The sequence below is a fragment of the Filicampus tigris genome, chromosome 5, assembly GCF_054856515.1.
Source record: "Filicampus tigris isolate MCC_2025a chromosome 5, RoL_Ftig_1.0, whole genome shotgun sequence".
NCBI classification, from domain to species: domain Eukaryota; kingdom Metazoa; phylum Chordata; class Actinopteri; order Syngnathiformes; family Syngnathidae; genus Filicampus; species Filicampus tigris.
In genome coordinates this window covers 27,255,001-27,274,312 of record NC_141221.1, presented here as the reverse complement: position 1 = coordinate 27,274,312, position 19,312 = coordinate 27,255,001, and the positions used below count along the sequence as shown (strand labels likewise).

Genomic DNA, 19,312 nt, shown 5'->3' with positions numbered 1-19,312 from the left:
TGACAAATTCTAGAAGGGGCAGACCTTTACCTACCTATATTTATGGTAAATTTAGCTAATAAATGGCCACTTCTCATACACTAGCTGGTTGAATCAGAGAAAAGATTAATAACTGAAAAGTGAAATTTGCCATGTTTTATGTTGCTAGCAAGCTAGCTTGTCTGTACGTTTTACACGTTGAACATGGGAACAGAGCGTTCTGGTCAGTGCGCTTTGAGCTTGCTTTCTTTAGACGCAGACTGGTAGGTAGAACTTTAAAAAAAAAATCCCTTAATACTTACGAAGGCGCAAACAGGTAGGACGTCCTGACAATTGAGTGTGGTATACATAAGCTGCGTGATGAATGTGGTTAACAGATCAACGCTATGCTCAAAAGGTACTACAAGAAAACACACAATACTTAAAAGTATTACTATAAAAAACATGCCCAACGTATTTTTGTGGCAATGAAAAAGCTAAATAAAAACGAAAATATTAAGTACTCATCACTTTTAACCTAACGTACGAAAGGTAGGGCAAAAAGATACAAAATCCCCACAAAAAGACTTATCGACGTTGTGCGCATTTGTGCGCAAGTGCACTGGGCATTGGTAGGATCTCTCGATGGGTAGGAAGGAATTTCAGAACACTGGTCCGCCTATCATTTTGAACGGGCTTCCGTTAGCGTTTCCGTCTACCAACTTCGACAAACTACCACCAAAATATGTCATCATTATTGGTATGAAAATGTTTGGAAAAAAAATATTGAACAGATTTTTGGGACTATAACTTCCTGTTGTGATCATTTATTAAAAATGTTCATGGGTCGGTGTGACCTGCTCTAACGTTTAATCATCCCCCCAAAAAATCACATTATGTTTTTAATATTAAAAAATGAAAATTAAAAAAATGGAGTTTAATCCTTTTTTCTCTCTAGATGTTCTAAATGGCTCAGTTTGACTCACAACATAACAGAATTGCGTTTGTGGAATATGAGATAAGAAGCAAAATCCACCTGTTTTTAGCCATCTCAGGGGGCGGCCATTTTCTTAGTTCTGTTCACTGTTCATTGAAGTTGCTTAGTGCTCTGATAACGGCCAATCATGGCTCATCTTCAGAAAACAGGTGAACCGTGATTGGTCGTTATCTGAGTCCTGAGCAACTTCGATCTCATCTTAAATCGACAGAAGTGACAAAATGGCTGCCCCCTGAGATGGCTAAAAACAGGCGGATTAACTCTTATTCCACAAATGCAGTATTTATCAGAATGGTGTGTTTCAACTAGTGGGCCTGCATGGAACATATATTTTACATATATCTTTTTTTCCACAAAGGTTGGTCCTGGTCAGCAAGTAAGTGAGGTCCTCTCACAAATATCACTGTTCAAGTGGCCAACATTCTGCAAGGGAACATGACTACAAAAGCAAGGTAGATTCTTGTCATCGTCAGTGGATTGTCTTTGTCTTTTGTCTGCTTCAGTCATTTAATGGAGGTAGTAAATAAGACACATTTGATTGTCTTATGAGTCATGTCATGCCTCAAGATCAAGCTAAGGAATGATCTGCCATTTTTTTAATTCAGTTTTTTTCCTTCAGAAAAAATCCAGAGACTGTAAAGATAAGAGCTAGTGCTCATAGGAAAATCCTCCCAACACCAAAGAAATCTTTGACAGGTATACATTGTCTCTCAAAGTGCTTTGGATGTTTTTGACTGTTCTTTATTTCATTTCTCCTGATAATGTGTCTATAGACAGCACAAAAGTTCCCCAAACCATTTTAGTCTGTGATATGAAATTTCCTGAATACATGAAGATATATTATTGGCTTTGATGATTTTGATTCCCTATCCACTGGCATGACATGCACCGGCACAACCCTTAAACTCCAAGTTGTGAACCAGAGGAATCGCTTTGGCGAAACTTTGCTCCATGAAGCTGTACTTAAGGGAGATATCCAGATGCTGAAAGACATCCTGAAGCTTAGACAAAATGTAAACTTGGCTGACCGTACAGGTAAGGTGCAATGAAAAGTTAGATTGTTTAAAGCAGTGCATTTAGTTATATTTTATCTTGGTCATGGTTATACTGTATGTTTCTCGCTCCCAGGACGAACAGCCCTACATGAAGCTGCTCTCCGTAATCAGTATGAGGCTTGTATTTGTCTGATTAATGCTGGTGCTCGGGTCAACGTTGCAACAAGCAACAAAGTTACAGCTTTGCATGAGGCCATCGCACATGGCAATAAAAGGGTACTCCAAAAAATATTAGACACCTACAATAACCCTTAACAACACCTTTCCTTCGCAACTTCCAGCAAATGCAACAGCTGATTTTTTTGTTTGATTACAGATAGTGGATCTGCTCCTGAAACATGGCGCACATCCACTATTGGAAACCAAGAAGAAAGAAAGAACATTTGAAATTCCTGGAAAACATTCTTGTCAAGTACAGGTGGCTAAATCAAAACCTAAAGGCAACCCGCTTTTTGACAATGGAGGAGCATTAGTAGGTATGATTTAAGCTTTTTTTTAAAACCATGGCTCAGACTAAGAGCGCCATAAAATTTTAGCTCCATTTTGTATGCATAACATGAACTGACATTCATCTAGTTACTAACTTTGTGAGATTATTTATATGTCACATATTTTGACTTTTGCAACCATATTTGTTATCGGACAATATTCAACTTTTATCTTTTTGTCATTGAATATACAGTACAACGAATGAAATGGCACTTAATGTCAGTGTGTTTACATATCTGACAATTGTATTGGGCTTCTTGACCCCTGGTTGTCGCCAAAAATTGTAATAGTGTCCCATCCCAAATCCACGTCCAGGAATCAGGTGCCCTTTTGTATTTTATTATTTATTAATTGCTTTTACATTACAATACATGTGTGATTGAGGCACCGTGGCTGAAAAGAGTTTGCTGTTTATTTAAGCCTTGGCAATTCTTTCTCATTGCTGCATCTTGCAGCTTCTTTCAAATACTGATGTTACCTGCATATACGTTATAGAAGCAAATATATTCCACAAAGTAACATTTACTGTAGTCATGTTAGAAAATTGACTGAAGTCTGATTGCTTGTGTGTAAAAAGTTACACGTTAGATTTTTTGTTGCTCAAAAGGCTCTACTTAGTATCTCGTTACTGGCATCATTTGTAATGGACCAATCACAGGTCATCTTGGGAACATCACATGACCAAACACAAAAAAAACAAAAAAAAGGTGAGCCGTGATTGGTCGTTCGTTACATGAGTCCTGAGCAACTTTGATGTCCTTTTCAGTCTACAGCAAGTGGCAAAATGGCCGCCCTCTTAGATGGATAAAAACAGGTGGATTTTGCTGCTTGATTAATATCCTACAAACACAATATTAATCTAAATACTTTATTTTGACCAGTGAGGCTGCATAGAACGTATTATTGTAAAAAATAAAATACAAAAGCAGTTGACTTCCTCTTAAAGCCCAAATGTGAAGTAATGTCAGAAAATGCCAAATGAAATCTAAGTAATTAAACATTATACAAATGAATAAAAAAAAAAAAAACTAAAATAAAGCATGAAAAAAATCATTTCTATTTCATATATTTGACAAAATCACATTTTTTCCAAAGTGAGAGGCTGACGAGCTCAAAAACGGAAGTGCGATGTCCAGAGTTGGGCACTTGACCCTCTTTTGCCGGTCTGTCCTCCGTCCGTGACCTGGGTACCCTTCTGTCCTCGTCCCTCCGTGCTTATTCAAAAGAATCGTCCTTCGACCCCATCCGTCCTCATCCTTTTAAAGCGCTTCCGTGCTTACATTCTATCAATCCGCCCCCCGCAACCTCATTCAAAAAATCATTTCTATTTCGTATATTCGACAAAGTAATCATTTTTCCGAAGTGAGATCCTGGCGAGCGACAACCCGGAAGTGAAACGTCACATCAAGAAGAAGACGGCAGTGCGCAACACGGAAAGTGTACAAAGCCAGAAGTCGACTCAGAAAGCAATAATTTAAATTCATCTGAGGCGATCCAGGTGTTTGATGAGTTGGAGGAAGAGGAGGTTGTTGGCATGATGTATGTTGGACCATACATGTACGAGCCAGTTATTTCTTGTCACATTGTCATAGTACTAGTAGGCACAACTAACATATATTTATTAAATCATAAAATGCATGTGAATTTATAGTAAGATTGACTTGATTGGCAGTTTTCCAAGAGGATGTGGCATGTTCATTCATATCAACAGTCATTCCAGCGTAGTGGGTAGCGTGTTCGCTCTGGTTGTGATGCTGCTACTTTTTTCCCTTTGTGTCACGGGTTCAAATACCGCTCTCTACCTTTATATATTTATTTTTTCTACATTTACAATTTCTTGCAGCTAGTCGGGAGTTGTAAACGAGACGGTCTCAAGTAGGGATGTACCGATTCACTCAAGCCCCGATTCGATTCGATTTTCAGTTCCCGATTTTCGATTCGATTTTATTTATTTCGCTACCACGCTTGTCTCTGTGCGCTATTGTGGTGCTGCAGCCATCGACAAACGCAATACGACTCGATCTCTTCAAATGATGTCACTCAAGGAAGATTACCGGAGATTGCCGAACATTTGCATTTTCGTTGCTAAGCATGCGTTGCTATGGGTCTAATTATGAATCTGGAAGGGTTGCGTCATAAAAACTAACGAAATAATTTTAGACCGTCAAAAGATGGTTGGCCAAGTTTATTTCACACTTTCTTTAAATTGAAGCTGCTGTTTTTAATAAATGTTACTTTTATAAAAAAGTATGCTATTTTAATATAGTCAACAGATACCTTAAAAAGAATGAACTTATTTACAATAGCGAAGGTCCAGAGTTAATCAGGATATAATTTTCGGGTTATGCATGTGTGTCAGATATGGGTCAATATGTCAACTTCTCTTCTGTTGCTCTGGACCAGCTCCAGCCCAGAGTTAGTAGCAGATCTGGGAAAGGAATCCATACTACATCAGGCCTGTTGTTCAAAAAGACACTGGACCAAATCCATTTTGCGAAATTGGGACGGATTTTGTTGCACATCTGACCCAGTTAGATTTTGTTATCTGGGGAGGCTCTTTTGTGCGTTTCAGAGGTTAGGTGACTCTTTTTTTTTTTTTTTTTTAAATTAAATGACATGTTTTCCATTATTTATGAGTGAACAATGTTGCACCATATTTATACAAATTCATTGATTAATTGCTTACCGGTAATTATGCTTAAAATGACCCGTGTGGTAAAATTATAGTAACAAACTAGGGCTGATTTTATTCATGTCACAATTCTCTATTCAATGATATGTTCTATTTTGTATATACAGTAGGTGGTTTTGAAATCTTTTTTTGTAAAATATCTACATCATGGAACAGGTATGACACTGGTCTGTTGTCTGATTTTGCTCACTGTGATCCAAGGAATGATCAGGGAGTTTGCGTGAATGCTCAGACACATGAGAAATTAGATGGAACATCGCTTCAGTCTTTACATTTTTATATTTAAACATTTCTTCCTTGTGTTTGCAGCAGAGAACACAAACACCAAACAACACCAAGATTTGGACATGGAAATTGATGGTGGTGTGCAGCTTGATAATGTAAGTTGGCAAAATATCCATTCGTCAACAATACTACTGTCAAGGAACAAATTGTTGTAAAATGACTTCAGTAATTTCTCTGGATAGAGGGACCTGCCACAAATATTGATTCCTACGTCACGTTTTGACACTTTGAAGTTGACTATTAGGGCCGTATTTTGGTAGACTGCCATGCGTTTGGCATAAAAACGGGCGTAACTTCATTTTCAGTGCAAGTCTAGCCTAGCGTGTTTGGGTCCGTGTTGCGCCTGTTTGCAGGTCACACCTAGACGCACAATCGGGAGTTGCAAGGCTCCAATTGCCCACGTCACACACACGTCTGACTGCATCATCCGAAAGAGGAGCTATTGTTTTTTGTGTGCCAATGTCATGCACAAACTCCACTGAGTCAAATTTCTGTTTCCTCAATGTCAGGCATGGCATACTCGAGCATGCGCTCCATACTGCCCTGATTTTGATGCAAATGAGGTATGCCGTGAGGATATGCTGGGAAAACGCCACCTTCCATCCCACATTAACGCACTAAGGCGCAAACACCCAGTTATACCCAATTCTACCAGCGCAAAATCTAGCAAAATACCAAAAGAAACCAACCCATGCGCACAGCTAAGGCCTAGATAGACCAATCCGACATTGGCCAAATATGACCAACGCTTACCTCCTGTGGCATCGGGCCGGCTGTCGGCATGTCAAGCTGGAAAAATACACCGCAAGGACAGACAACGCTAACCATTAAAGTACCTTCTGCCCATGCGTGAGATGTACCATCAGCGGCGGTAGTCACTATTCCTCATGGTTAGAAAAAGCCAACTGGAAAGCTATTGGCCGGGGGCGGATTTTAAAAACGGAAACAATGCATTCAGCTATATTTTTTGCTCACGATGAACTCCCACACAAAGTAAACCATCATGTTCTTGACACAGTGTCCTGAAATACTTATGTTGTCAACCCTCGCTCTTGTACTTGTAAGAAGATTAAGGCACCAACGGCGTGCTCACTGTTTATCCGCATTTATCACTTCCCGGTCATGCTCCGTGTGCTGATTTGCTAGCCAACAGCCAATCAGAGTGACCAAATGTCACGACTCACGACGCCGATTCAACATACTGAAACTCCCACCAGACGCTTCCTGACGGGCTCCGATCCTACGACGCTGGTCACGACACCAATCAGACGGAGCAATCAGACAGCGCAATCCGTCGCCCCGACGCTTCCTGACCGCTGACGTCGGATTGGTGTATCTAGGCCTTTGACTGCGCTTTGTGCTAGATTTGCACCTGGAACGAGAATAAGACCCCAACTATCATTGTAAAGCAGAATTCACCAAGCGTTGGATTGTTCACCCACTAATACGGAACATTAGCTGGGATTAGACGGTGGTGAGACAGGGTTAGTTAGCCACATCACAAAGTGGGCAGGTACTTGAGTAATGAGTAGTGTATCTCCATCATAATGACACCTACCTGTAAATCTGACAGGCTTGTTTTGTTGCCTTTTGTGTTTTCTAAACGGCTATTGTCGAAAATCTGCATAGATGTTCAGTTTACATGTAAACCACGTCACGGTGTCATTTTGACCTGTTATGCATAAAACAGTAGGAAAAAATGATTTTGATTGCAGAGGACCTTTAGTCGCAAACAGTAAACCATCAATAACTGTGATGCCAAAGAGTTTGATATAATTCCAAACTTGTCTTACTAAAACACCCTCAAACATAAATGCCTTACATATTATTTTGATCATAGGAAAAGCACACACATAAGTGCAAGACAGTGTACATGCGGCAAAGACTCTCCTGACTTAGCTTTGCTCTGCCTCGACACACAAAACTTGTCTGTCAGTCAAGATGTGTCACTTCCACATAGCTCCTTGGCACCAAGATGCCGCAAAATGACACCAAAAGCCTGTCTAATAAAATAGTAGTCCTACTTTTCTATTGAGTCAAAAACAACAACAACAACAAAAATATTAAACATGTAAAAAAAAAATTACAAGCTGCGGGGAAGGGGAACACTGGGCCCGATTTTTGTGTCCAGAGCAAGTCTAACGCAAAGTGCTGTCTCACTGTACGCATGGATGAAGTTTTCTTTCTTTTGGTATTTTGGTAGACGGGTGCAAGTGGAAAACGGCTTTTGCACCGTTGTGGGAGGGAACACAGCCGACTTGATTCTCGACCAATCGAAGTAGCTCCCTACATTCCCTTTAAATTCAGCGCAGGAGAGGCGCACAGTCTACATGACTGAAGCAGAACAGACTCACTGGAGTCCAGGCAGAAGATCAGCACGCGTACCGTACGTTTATATGCAACTGCAAGAAAATCTCCAATTGTGGATGATGTAAGGTTGGCAGCTGTAAAGTGAGCACTTGGAGACCAGTTTCCACCCATGATCCTGAGTCATACACAAACACACACGCATACGCACCTGGACATGCAAGCGCGCACACCTACACATGCATGCACACACACACACACATACAGGTTGTGCTGCAGTCAGGTCTTTTGAAAATATATTAATAATAACAATAATAATAATGCATTTATTGAATTGATTTCTCCAATGATTCAGAGGGTTCCATGCACGCTGACGTCATACTGTATTTAGAAATGAAATACAATGATATCCACCCAACATATCAGCGGAGCGCAGAATCTGTCTGCCTGCAACTCGATCAAATCCACCAAAATCGCATTACACCACCTGCGCCCCAACTAAGACACTCTTTTTGCTGGTCTAAATTCTAATCTAGTTTCCCTCACCAAAATGTTGGTCCACCAGAACGCCCAGCGAGGCGCAACGCAATCTGCCTAATTCCCAAAAACAGTGAACTCAACTTGGTCTGGCATGAAAATGAAGGCACATGTGCGCCTGTCTATGAAAATAGGGCCCTGTATGTCAAACATGTACTTGACTCCTGTAAACTTCTATAAAAATACAATTGTCTGTGACAGGTAGAAGATGTTCAAAATGGAGATTATCAATCAAATCACCGAAAGACTACAGAAAAGAACCAGAAGAAGACATTGACTACTGGTAATTATATCAGCAAGTCAAATTAAATTCCCCCTCATTAGCACCCTTACAACCCAACAAATGCTCCTGTAAAAAACAAGCTTCCTCCCCCAGCAAGCCTGCTGTTTTTGACACAGGCCGATATAGCTTGTGTCAGGGTTTTCCAGTAGAAGAGGACAGTAAAAGTGACCAAACTGTTGACTACCTCGCAGAGAGTTCTAATGAGTCATTGGACTGTGCCATTAAAGCCACACAAAAATTTGACTTCTCCTCAAGCAATGTAGAAGCAGACGATTCCTATATCTTCCCCACTGAATGGTTTTAAAGCAGAGCTGTTCCATTTCGGTTTCATGAGAAAGTTGGCCTTGCTGTAATTTAATTATTTATTCAAAAGAAGAGTCTGAACACCTATAAGCATAGAATTTTAGTTTTCCTCTCGTCAGATTTCAGTGCATGTATTGCAAGAAGGTAATGGTTTAGCAAATCGGATTGCTTCATGTTAAGTACAGTTCTGCTATGGTTGAGGTGAATTTCACTAGAATAACTTTGTTGATTAGATTTATTATGGCTGTATTATGCTCATGCTTTTTTTTAATCAACATGTTGAAGGTTGATTATTAAAGCATTTCTCACAAAAATGAAGTGGTCCATGTAATTATTTAAACAGTGAAACAATCCACTTGTTTAATCCACTTTAATTACTGATTTGCAAATTAAAAAACATTGTCTTTCATGTCTAATCATGGTTTCAAGTACAGTCTGTTTGTACATGGTGAGAGCGACACAATTTGACAGTCTCTTGCAGTCCACTGAATCTAAATGTACAATTTGTATTTTCAAGCTAAATTTAGGTTCTGTATGTTTGTTTTCTAGGGGCTAAAGTACAGAAGGAAACTCGGAACATATTTGACCCTGTCAACAGTATTTGTTGTACCATTGAGTAAGTGTGATGTTTCATTGGCTGAAGCTTCATCAGCAAAATGTTCCACTTTAAAGTAGCTATTGATTCGGTGTGATGTCTTGTGAGCATGCCTATTCACTTAATCTAATTAATGAAACAGATTTATACTGGTGGGCGATATGACGATATTAGATCGTTAAGCGATTTAACGTGTTCAAGATCTCATAAAGCCGAAAGATCATTTGATCGTCTGCATGGCACATTCCAAACAGTTTAGCTCTATGGCGGCACCGTACGTGACACTCCTAGAACTCCCTGTTTGTTTTTATATCGGGAAGCTATAGTGCAAAGTCAGCACGAAGCAGAGTTGGTCCTTAAAAGAAACTCCACATCCACAGTGTCGATTTGGTTTGGCGTTTCCTCGGAGGAGAAAGCGCAAACCAGTTATTTGCAAAGTTTGCAGAGACTCTGTCCATATAAAAAAAACAAGCAAGCAGTGTAAAGAAGTAACTGAGGCAGTGAGTTACTACATTGCTGAAGACATGATTCCCATTAAAACAGTGGAAAACGAGGGGTTTAAAAGACTCTTCAAATGACTAGACCTGCGTTACGAGCTGTGTTTTTATGTTTACGTTATGTTACCTTTTATGTTTCCATTAACTGCACATTTTGATAGAAAATTGTCACTATTCAAATTAAAAACTGTTCAGAAATCTTAAAATGTCATTTTTTTTCTTTTAGATTTTGTATACATTTTAAATATGTTTATATGTTTAACATGTGGACAATGGTCAGAAATGTGCAAATTAGTCTTAAAAAAAACGATGTAAAAAAAGAATCATGATAAAATCGTGATCGTGATTTTATTTTTAAAAAATCGTGATATGATATTTTTGCCATATCGCCCACCCCTACTATCAGGTTTAGAGAGACATCAACAATGGTGAAATGGTACTTTTGACAGACGCTGTATGTACCATGTCATTGACTGGCAATCAGTAGTCCACCGTTTTCCCCAAAGCAGCTTCTTGCGACTCTGAACAGAAAAAGCGGTGTACAGAATGGATGGACGGGTGGTTTAGATATTCCTTGGTTTCATACGCTGTATAAATCCGGTATATTCCAGATTACCAGTGGTTATAAGTATAACGCAGTGTAACGGATCAAGGGCTTACTGTTAATTGCTGTAAAATTATTTCCACCAGCACTTCTGAATTAGTGAAGCTCTCCTTATGGTGCTCTTTTCATTGCTTGTTTTATGCAGTATGACCGCCAGGAACTTAAAGACATGGGCGACTGGCACCAGTTACCTGTTTCGGGTGCCACAATTAGCAGCGAGCTGGCGTAGCGAGTCTGCATCTTTCCAATGCTGGTGCATCGAGGGAGCTTACAGTTCGCTTGAAATTGCTCCCTTGGACTTTTATTTAAGAGCGTTTGATCAGTTGGAAAACAACCTTTGTTGAGCTGGGGTACCTACTTTATTTTACATTAGAAAAATATCGCGGGTAACCAGCAAACAAAAATATAAAGAATATCAACACTGAAATAATTATATTGCCTACAAATGTACCGATTTTGTGTGAAATCTGGTCTTCTTTAATTGAACACCATGCTGATAACCAGCCATCCATTATCCAAACCGCTTATCCTCACAAGAGTCGCAGGCAGCTATCACAGCTGTCTTCGGGCAGCAGGTGGGTTACACGCTGAACTGGTTGCCAGCCAATCGCAGGGCACACATAGACAAACAACCATTCATACTCACAATCAAACCTATGGACAATTTAGAGCGTCCAATTAACCCACCATACATGTTTTGGGAATGTGGGAGAAAACCAGAGTACCCGGAGAAAACCCACGGGACAGACACGGGAAGAACATGCAAACTCCACACAGGAAGGCCCGAGCCCGGAATCGAACACTTGACCTCTGCGCTGTGAGGCAGATGTGCTGCCCACAAAGCTGATATGAGATGACTTATTCTGTTGAATGAATGGCAACATTTGGATACACAGGCTGATTGTACCTTTTGCCCCCTAATGGCTGTCAGAATATAACACTGGCATGTATCGAAAGAGGTATTTCTGATGACTGAAATGTATTGAAACATAATAATAATAATAATAATACCTAAACAAAATAATACACATTCAAGAATAATGATATGATGATAATAGTGCCAGTAACAGCACATACAGTAGCTGAGGAACACTGCTTTAGACAACACGTTCATGATTAATCCATAACAAGCAAAAGATTTAATACACTGCAGCGGTGGGTAGCTCAGCAGCACCTGGGGAGTAAAGTTCATTGCTCAAGGGCAAGCCCTGTTTGCATATGACAGGCTATACAATTGAAACAAAGACCCTTCGGTCACAAGACACGTACTTAATCATTCCTTCAAGAGGGACGACAAGAAAGAAAGACAATCGACATGCATGAGGCACACTAATATATTAGACTTTTTCAGGATATAATGGAAATGTTTTCAGTGTCAAAAATCGTTTCATTCCACTGGACAACACCAATCGGTTTCAGGTCAGTAACGGTTGCCTGTGTGCTCTGTGATTGACAGGCTTTTCGGCCTAAGTCCGCTAACTCTACCACTCTGCAACCTTGAAATTGTTAAGGGTTGTAGAAAATGGATAGACCAGACATTTTTGGCAATATACAGTATAATCACATGAATTGTTTCACAAAAAGGTTACATTTTATATTTCTTTTTTTTAAGGGAAAGGAGTGACATCTGCATTGAGGAACATGAGACATCTGATGATGACTCTATAAGCCTATTACATGGTATTGATCACATCCAAAGCAGAGGGACAATGGCAGGCTTGGAAAAACATCATTTAGCTTTAGAAACAATTACCAAGGAGCAGAAAAATAGGATGGAGTTAAGTCCACTAAAGAATCCTTCAGGTACGGAGCAGGAAAACTTGACAGAGTATGGAGCAGACAGTGGTGAGTGATGACCAATCAGACCCACCTGAGATATCACTTTACCGCAATACGTACATGGATACACACATACAAATACCTTGAGAACAAAAACAAACACAAAACACTCTTGAACACTCAAAATGTCTGAGATGCTCTGTAATTCTGCCTCTTCCTTTACAGTGGTTAACTGTCGCCTATATTGAAAAGTCGAGATGTTTAGACAATAGCTAGTGAAAATATTGAAATTAGATCGTTTGAGTAGACTTATTTTGTTAAAATCAATAACTGTAATGCTTTGTTGCAACAGGAGGTTCATATGTACATACATATGTATGTACCTGTATATATGTGTGTGTGTGTGTGTGTGAGTATATGTATGTGTGTGTGTGTGTGTATATATATATATATATATATATATATATATACACACACACACATATTAGGGCTGTCAATTTAGTGCGTTATTTTCAAAGTTAATCCAACCCCCTTTTGACGCCGTCAATTTTTTTGATCGCGTGATTAAGGTTTCCATAGCAACCAGCGGCTGCATTGATAAAGGCTGCTGGTCACCATGATCTATACATGCATCTTGGAAAAAAAAAGCTTCAGACTAGAGAAGACGTTACATCTGCTTCAAAATATTGATGATGAGGATGAATTGCTCGGCTGACACATGTCCCCCTTAGGGTTGGACACCGAAAACGAATCGAGTGGAATCGGTTCCATCATTCCGGTTCTCCTGGAACTGTTCAGATTTTAGAATGTTGGTGCTAAGTTTCGATTCCTAGTTAGCTGTTAGCTGCCGCCGAAGCTGCGTAGCAATAGCACGTTAGCTCTCCCCCACTCGCGCTCAGCTCTTCGGCTCACTTCGTCCCGGCCGGCAAGCGTGGGCAGCGGCGGCGACTCTGGGCGGGCCCTTCCCGCAGATCTCCACAGTTGCGGCGGCCACAGCGGTGGCAGCAGTCACCCTTCACGGGGTCTGTGATCCTGTCCGGGCCGGCCCGGCTGGCTCATTCGGCCGACGCCCAGTCATAGAACTGACGCGATGCGGCTCATGACCCAAAGTCAGAATCTGCTAAGTACGTCTAATTGCAACATTGAACCAACAAGTTCAACACACAAATGCACATATCCATCTAATATTTAGCTTATATCATACATAGCTGCAGCATATACATAAATACTGTACATACAGATACATCGTATGGCTACATAGACTGCTTAGATTCGATAGACTTTCCTTGCTTGCCCTTAAAATTCAGCATTGTGTTTGTCATATATATTTTCTTTCTAAAGCAAGACAAGGTTAGCCAATCAATTGGTGTTCAGTAGCATGCTTTTAGTAACAGCTGAAAGAAGCGCGTGCGTGAGTGTGGGCGTGTGTGTGTGGGGGTGTGCGCACGCGTGTGTGTATGTGTGTGTGTGTGTATGTGTTTGTGTTTGAAAAGAGCTGAGGGGCTATGAGTTGAATCCAATGCTTGTTTTTTCAATTGAAGGGAAAGTCAACCCAAACGTTTTTTTTGTTCTATGCAGGCCCCCTAGTTCGAACAAGGCATTCTGGTTAATATTGTGTTTGTGGAATATGAGTTAAGTTGTAAAATCCATCAATTTTTTACCATCTCAAGGGTTGGACATTGTATTACTTCTGTCGACTGAAAATTACATCACAGATGCGATGAGGGCTCAAATAACGACCAATCATGGCTAAGTTTCAGAAAACAGGTGAGCTGTGATTGGTCGTTACGTGAGCCCTGAGCAACTGTGATATCATTTTCAGTTGAAAGATGTGACAAAATGGCCGCCCGCAGTGATGACTAAAAACAGGTGGATTAACTCTTATTCCACAAAGGCAATATATATCAGAAAGCATATTTTCAACTAGTGGGCTTGCATGGAGCATATTCTTAAAAAATAATATGTTTGGGTTGACTCCGCTTGAATGAAGTATTTGCATGAGAAAATCAATCCTCTTATACATGTTAAGGTTATTAAAATTCAAGAAAATAATGGGACAGAAAAATCAAGGGATTTTTTTTTACAATAAATAAAATATGTGATTAACTACGAATTAACTATGAAAAAATGCAATTAACTATGCTTAAAAATGTTAATCCCTTGACAGCATATATATAGTCATTGAGGTACCACTGTAATTGCAATGTAAGGTACCATGTAAGCACTGTTTGAGAACTCAAACACAATTCCTATTTTTTTCAGGAGTTTTTTCCCTGAAAAGTAGTCATTTGGGAAATCCAGAGATTCCATCCGGTAGTACTTTCGGATCATTTTTCCTTCAATTTTTATGACTCAAAATGTTTGCATTTTCCCAGAAAATGTCTCAAAATATGGGAACGTTTTCAGCAAGAGACAACTTCAAAAGAGAGATGCAAAGGGAGAAACGGTTCTTCACAGAGCATGCCGGAGAGGAGAAGTGGCTTCTGTCAAAGTCCTCATTCAGAATGGGATCAGTGTGAACATTGAAGACAATGGCGGTTGTTTAAGTATTAACATTAACTGTCTGTTTTTGTTCATTTTCTTCATTAATTCAACTGCAATCTGTTTTCAACCTGATTTTGTCAGGCTGGACAGCTCTCCATGAGGCGTCTGCTGCGGGTCATGTGGAAGTGGTTAGAGAACTGTTGAATGCTGGCGCCGATGTCAGTGCTTCAAACCACGATGGTTTCAACGCCCTATGTGTTGCTGTAACGTCTGGACATTACCAGGTGATAGACGAAATGAAGTCTTTCTCTTAACTATGGCAATATGAATGTTCTATAATACTTGGCTTAACCTAAACTGAGTTAAGACCCTATTGTATTAAAGTGGAAGTCAACCCAAAACATGTTCTTTACAACAATATGTTCGATGCAGGCTCACTAGTCGAAACATGGCATTCACGCTTGTGGAATATGAGTTAAGTAACAAAATCCACCCGTTTTTGTCCATCTCATCTAACGACCAATCATGGTTCAGCATCAGGAAACAGGTGAGCCATCATCGTTTGTTACCTGAGCCCTGAGCAACTGAGACGTAATTTCCAGTCAACAAAAGTGACAAAATGGCTGCCCCCTGAGATGGCTAAAAATGGGTGGATTTTGCTGCTTAAGCCTAGAACACTAACGTTAAAATTAGTAACACTATCACTGACGTTGGGTACATTTAACCCGATACAATATCCCAGATAAAATACATACATTAAAATACATTCATCAATTTATGTAAAAGTTATGTACACTGTATGCCAAATTGGAAGTCGTCTTCTTTCATTTTACAATAGAAAATATCACATAAAAAAATGCGTGGGTGAAAATCACCCGACGTTAGTGTTTTAGGGTTAATTCATATTCCTCAAATGCAGTATTAATCAGAATGCCATGTTTAGACTAGTGAAGGTGCAGAGAACATATTGCAAAGAATTTTTCGGAGTTAACTACCCTTTTTAGTATTGAAATAAGTCCCTTGTGGTGGAAGTGAGTTGTTGCTCAACCTGTTACTGTAATTTATGAATTTTACAAATGTTTAGAAGCTATCAAAACAACTTCTTGTACTCTACACTGCCAGAAATAAAGGTGCCTATATTTGTACCTTTAAGGGTCCAATGGGTTGTCACTGGGGCAGTACCCTGAAGGGTACGGTACACTTCATACTTATGTTCAGACCCTTATGATTTGTACTGTTTATAAGCAAATCGTTTCCTAAGGATACAGATTTGCCTACAAAGGGTAGTGTCTAGATGCGGGATGGGCAAAATTTATTTGTGTTTATTACCCTACTACACTTTAAGTTGTAATTATAGTATTCATATGAATTTGTAGCACTTGCACCTGTTCATCTGCATCAGAGGAAAAAATAATCAAGCAAATAATGACCTGTCAACATGCACAAGTGGAGGGGTACAGCCAAAGGGTCCAAAAAGGGGATGTATTTAGTCCGGCCACGGTGAGGCTTCCGTGACATATTGGCCGTGGTGAGTCTTTTTGTCAGCTACTGGGTCCAAAAAGGGGACGCATTTAGTTGGCCGCGGTGACTCTTTTTGACAGCTACTGGGTCCTAAAAGGAGACGTATTCAGTCCTCCCCGTTATGAGGCGTCCATTTCACATCAGCACAGTGAGTTTCCAGTTTCATATTTCACTCAGCAGGGGATGGAGGGAGAAGTTGGTCGACAGAACCGCTAACGGAATCGAGTTTAAAGTGATAGACAGACTGATAGGCGATTACTATTTGATCCGGCTTGACAAAAAGGCGGCTAGAAGGACGGCTGAAGGGTACCCAGGCTGCAGACAGTTGGCGTTAAATGGACCGGCAAATTTTTGTAAAATGCCCACCTCTGCTTTTGGATAATGGACAGATGGAATTTATCATTGAATAAAAAAAATAATAACAATAACTATAGAATCTTTACTACCAGACAAATTTGAACAGAATTAAACAGACTGATCGTCAATTCAACTGAAACAGAAAAAGTAAAATAAACTACATTTCTTGGAGTTATAAATGATGAATAATGATGTTGGAAGTTACACATTGAAAATGTTAAAAGAAAAATCTCTGCAACTATAGGTATCCTCTATCCCAGTGGTGCCTCCAACCTTTTTTCTGCCGCCGACAGGTGTTCTGAAATTACTTCCTACCCTTCAAGACGTCCTACCAATGCCCAGTGTGCTTGCGTACACATGTGCACGCTGATAAATATTTTCGCGGGAAATTTGTAACTTTTTTTTCCTACCTGTCATACGTTTGTTTCATTTTAATAAAGTCTTATTTGACTTTTTCATTGCCTCAAAAATACTTTCTGAGTGTGTTGGAGCCAATATTTGTTTGAATATAATTTAGCGTTAAACCCAATTAGGGTGAGCAATTGTGCCACCTAGTGGCCAAATTGTGTTCAAGCCGGTAGGCAGTATAGTGTGCACAGAGGCTTTTGACCACGCCCAGTGATTGGAACAAGTGCATTCGTTAGGAGGAAAGTTTGATGCGGACACTTTGTCAACCACGCCTGCAGGCTAGTTTTTAGGTTTTTGATTTATGACAGCAGTCTATTTAGATTATTCATTATAGAGTAGACAAATCTGTGCACACAACATACACAATGAACACAATTACATATCATATACATGGACACACACTTAAACACAACAAATGGACCTTGGAAAGAAAGTGGCATGAGGACTGAAGTCATCGAAAAGTAAGACAAAATTCTTTATGTCTGTGGGAGCGCGTTGGTACATTGTCCTTCAAAAAATGAATGTGGATCTTGTTGGCCTTAACTATTGGCAAGGAAATAGCTTTTAAGCATTGTGTATTTTCTTGTAGTAGCTTTTGAGCATACAGTAGTGTTCATCTGTTGTCCTCATTCATCACATAGTGTACGTATACGACACTCAATTGTCAGGACGTCTTACCTGCTTGTGCTTCCGTGTAAGTATTTTTTAAGTTCTACATACTAGTCTGCATCTAAACAAAGTATTTTGGCTGTCAAATTAGTCTTTGGTAGGAAATTTCGCAGAGGGTAGGACATATTAGCAGAACAGGCTCTCAAATCCGCCTCCGGTAGGAAGTTTTGACAGGATGGGACAATTTGGCAGAACACCGGTTCATACAAGTGACCAGCAACTTTTCACTAACCGGTGGGGGCGCAGGGTTGGAAATGCAATGCTACAACAATAAACATGGATCCGCAGTTGTAGTTTTGTTTACCAATATTGAATGCCTTTTAACCTTAGCAATGCAGCTGGCCAGGCTTCATTGACTCATTTGTAAGCCCCTCGTCACATATTGTACAGAGCCGGCTTCTTTTGTCTAATTGTGGGAATCACCTGTAGCCGGAAATCCATATTTCAAGTAGGTCTTCTGATATTGTCTGTAAAATGCACCTTTCTTTTTTTTCATGGGCATAGGCCAAGTCAGTCAAGTCAAATGTATTTATAAAGCCCTTAATCACAGGAAAGTCTCACAACGGAATCGTACTGTAGCCAGAATTGATTCCTTCTCGTAGATTTGAGATTCTCTGACTCAAGTGTCTCCTGGATGTTTTTTACTTTGTGTCCAGCTTCGCTTAATCGGATGCATTTCACTCTCTCTCCCACGATCATTAACGTTCTTCTTCGTTTGGATGCCATGAGCTACAGACGAAAAAGTAAATGAATACATTTTAAATCTTTCACAATTTCTTTAAAACGCATGCCAAAGAAGTAACCTACAGGTCGCTGTTTTGGATCTGATGATGGCGGAGCGGTCAAAGGTTTTCCGTAGTATAAAGCGGGGACTGTTGAGTTTGCACTACTGTGGCTTTGCTATAGGTTCCGGGTTCCGGGTTCCGGATACAGGAACTTCCGTTGCAAGGAATCGATCGTTAATGTAATACAGTAGTAGAAAATTTAATGCACAGTTTTTTTTCCGAGTCAGGGAATTTCTGTTTGATGTGATGATGGTGGTGCAGTCAAGGTTGTTCCGTAGTATAGAGCGGGGACTGTTGAGTTTGCACTACTGCGGCTTTGCTATAGGTTCCGGGTTCCGGGTTCCGAATACAGGAACTTCCGTTGCAAGGAATCCGGGTGAGGGAATTTCTGTTTGACAGAGGTCCGTAGGTGGGAATACTTATTGTATATATGGGTACGGAAAGTATTCAGACCCCTTGTTTCTGTGTCATTGCAGCCATTTGCCATAATCAAAAATGTTCATTTTATTTCTCATTAATGTACACTCAGCACCCCATCTTGTTCGAAAAAAACCTGAAATGTAGACTTTTTTGCAAATTTATTGAAAGAAGAAAAATTGAAATATATGGTCAATAAGGATTCACACCCTTTGCAAAAAATCTTCATATTTAACTCACACGTTGTCCATTTCCTCTGATCTTCCTTGAGATGGTTCTGATCCTTTCCA

The 19,312-nt window shown here is 40.0% G+C and overlaps 2 protein-coding genes across 8 annotated transcripts in view; one reads left to right on the top strand and one right to left on the bottom strand.

Annotated features, from left to right (window-relative positions):
* The window catches only part of LOC147147979 (3-hydroxy-3-methylglutaryl-coenzyme A reductase-like), a 28,856-nt gene extending 28,215 nt beyond the window's left edge, over positions 1–641 (bottom strand). For all 4 annotated transcript variants that reach the window (XM_086031333.1, XM_086031335.1, XM_086031334.1 and 1 more), the window contains exon 1: positions 282–641. The gene's annotated coding sequence lies outside the window, so the exon portion shown is untranslated. The remainder of the gene's footprint in view (positions 1–281) is intronic.
* The window catches only part of LOC147147978 (uncharacterized), a 28,464-nt gene that overhangs the window by 505 nt on the left and 8,647 nt on the right, over positions 1–19,312 (top strand). For 3 of the 4 annotated variants that reach the window (XM_086031337.1, XM_086031339.1, XM_086031338.1), the window contains exons 3-13: positions 1,314–1,407; positions 1,575–1,652; positions 1,833–1,990; positions 2,084–2,226; positions 2,327–2,486; positions 5,501–5,571; positions 8,522–8,603; positions 9,456–9,522; positions 12,215–12,447; positions 14,757–14,927; positions 15,007–15,149. In XM_086031337.1, coding sequence (XP_085887463.1) covers positions 1,391–1,407; positions 1,575–1,652; positions 1,833–1,990; positions 2,084–2,226; positions 2,327–2,486; positions 5,501–5,571; positions 8,522–8,603; positions 9,456–9,522; positions 12,215–12,447; positions 14,757–14,927; positions 15,007–15,149 — 1,323 coding nt within the window. In that variant the 5' untranslated portion in view covers positions 1,314–1,390. The remainder of the gene's footprint in view (positions 1–1,313; positions 1,408–1,574; positions 1,653–1,832; positions 1,991–2,083; positions 2,227–2,326; positions 2,487–5,500; positions 5,572–8,521; positions 8,604–9,455; positions 9,523–12,214; positions 12,448–14,756; positions 14,928–15,006; positions 15,150–19,312) is intronic. The other variant, XM_086031341.1, reaches the window with a different exon arrangement.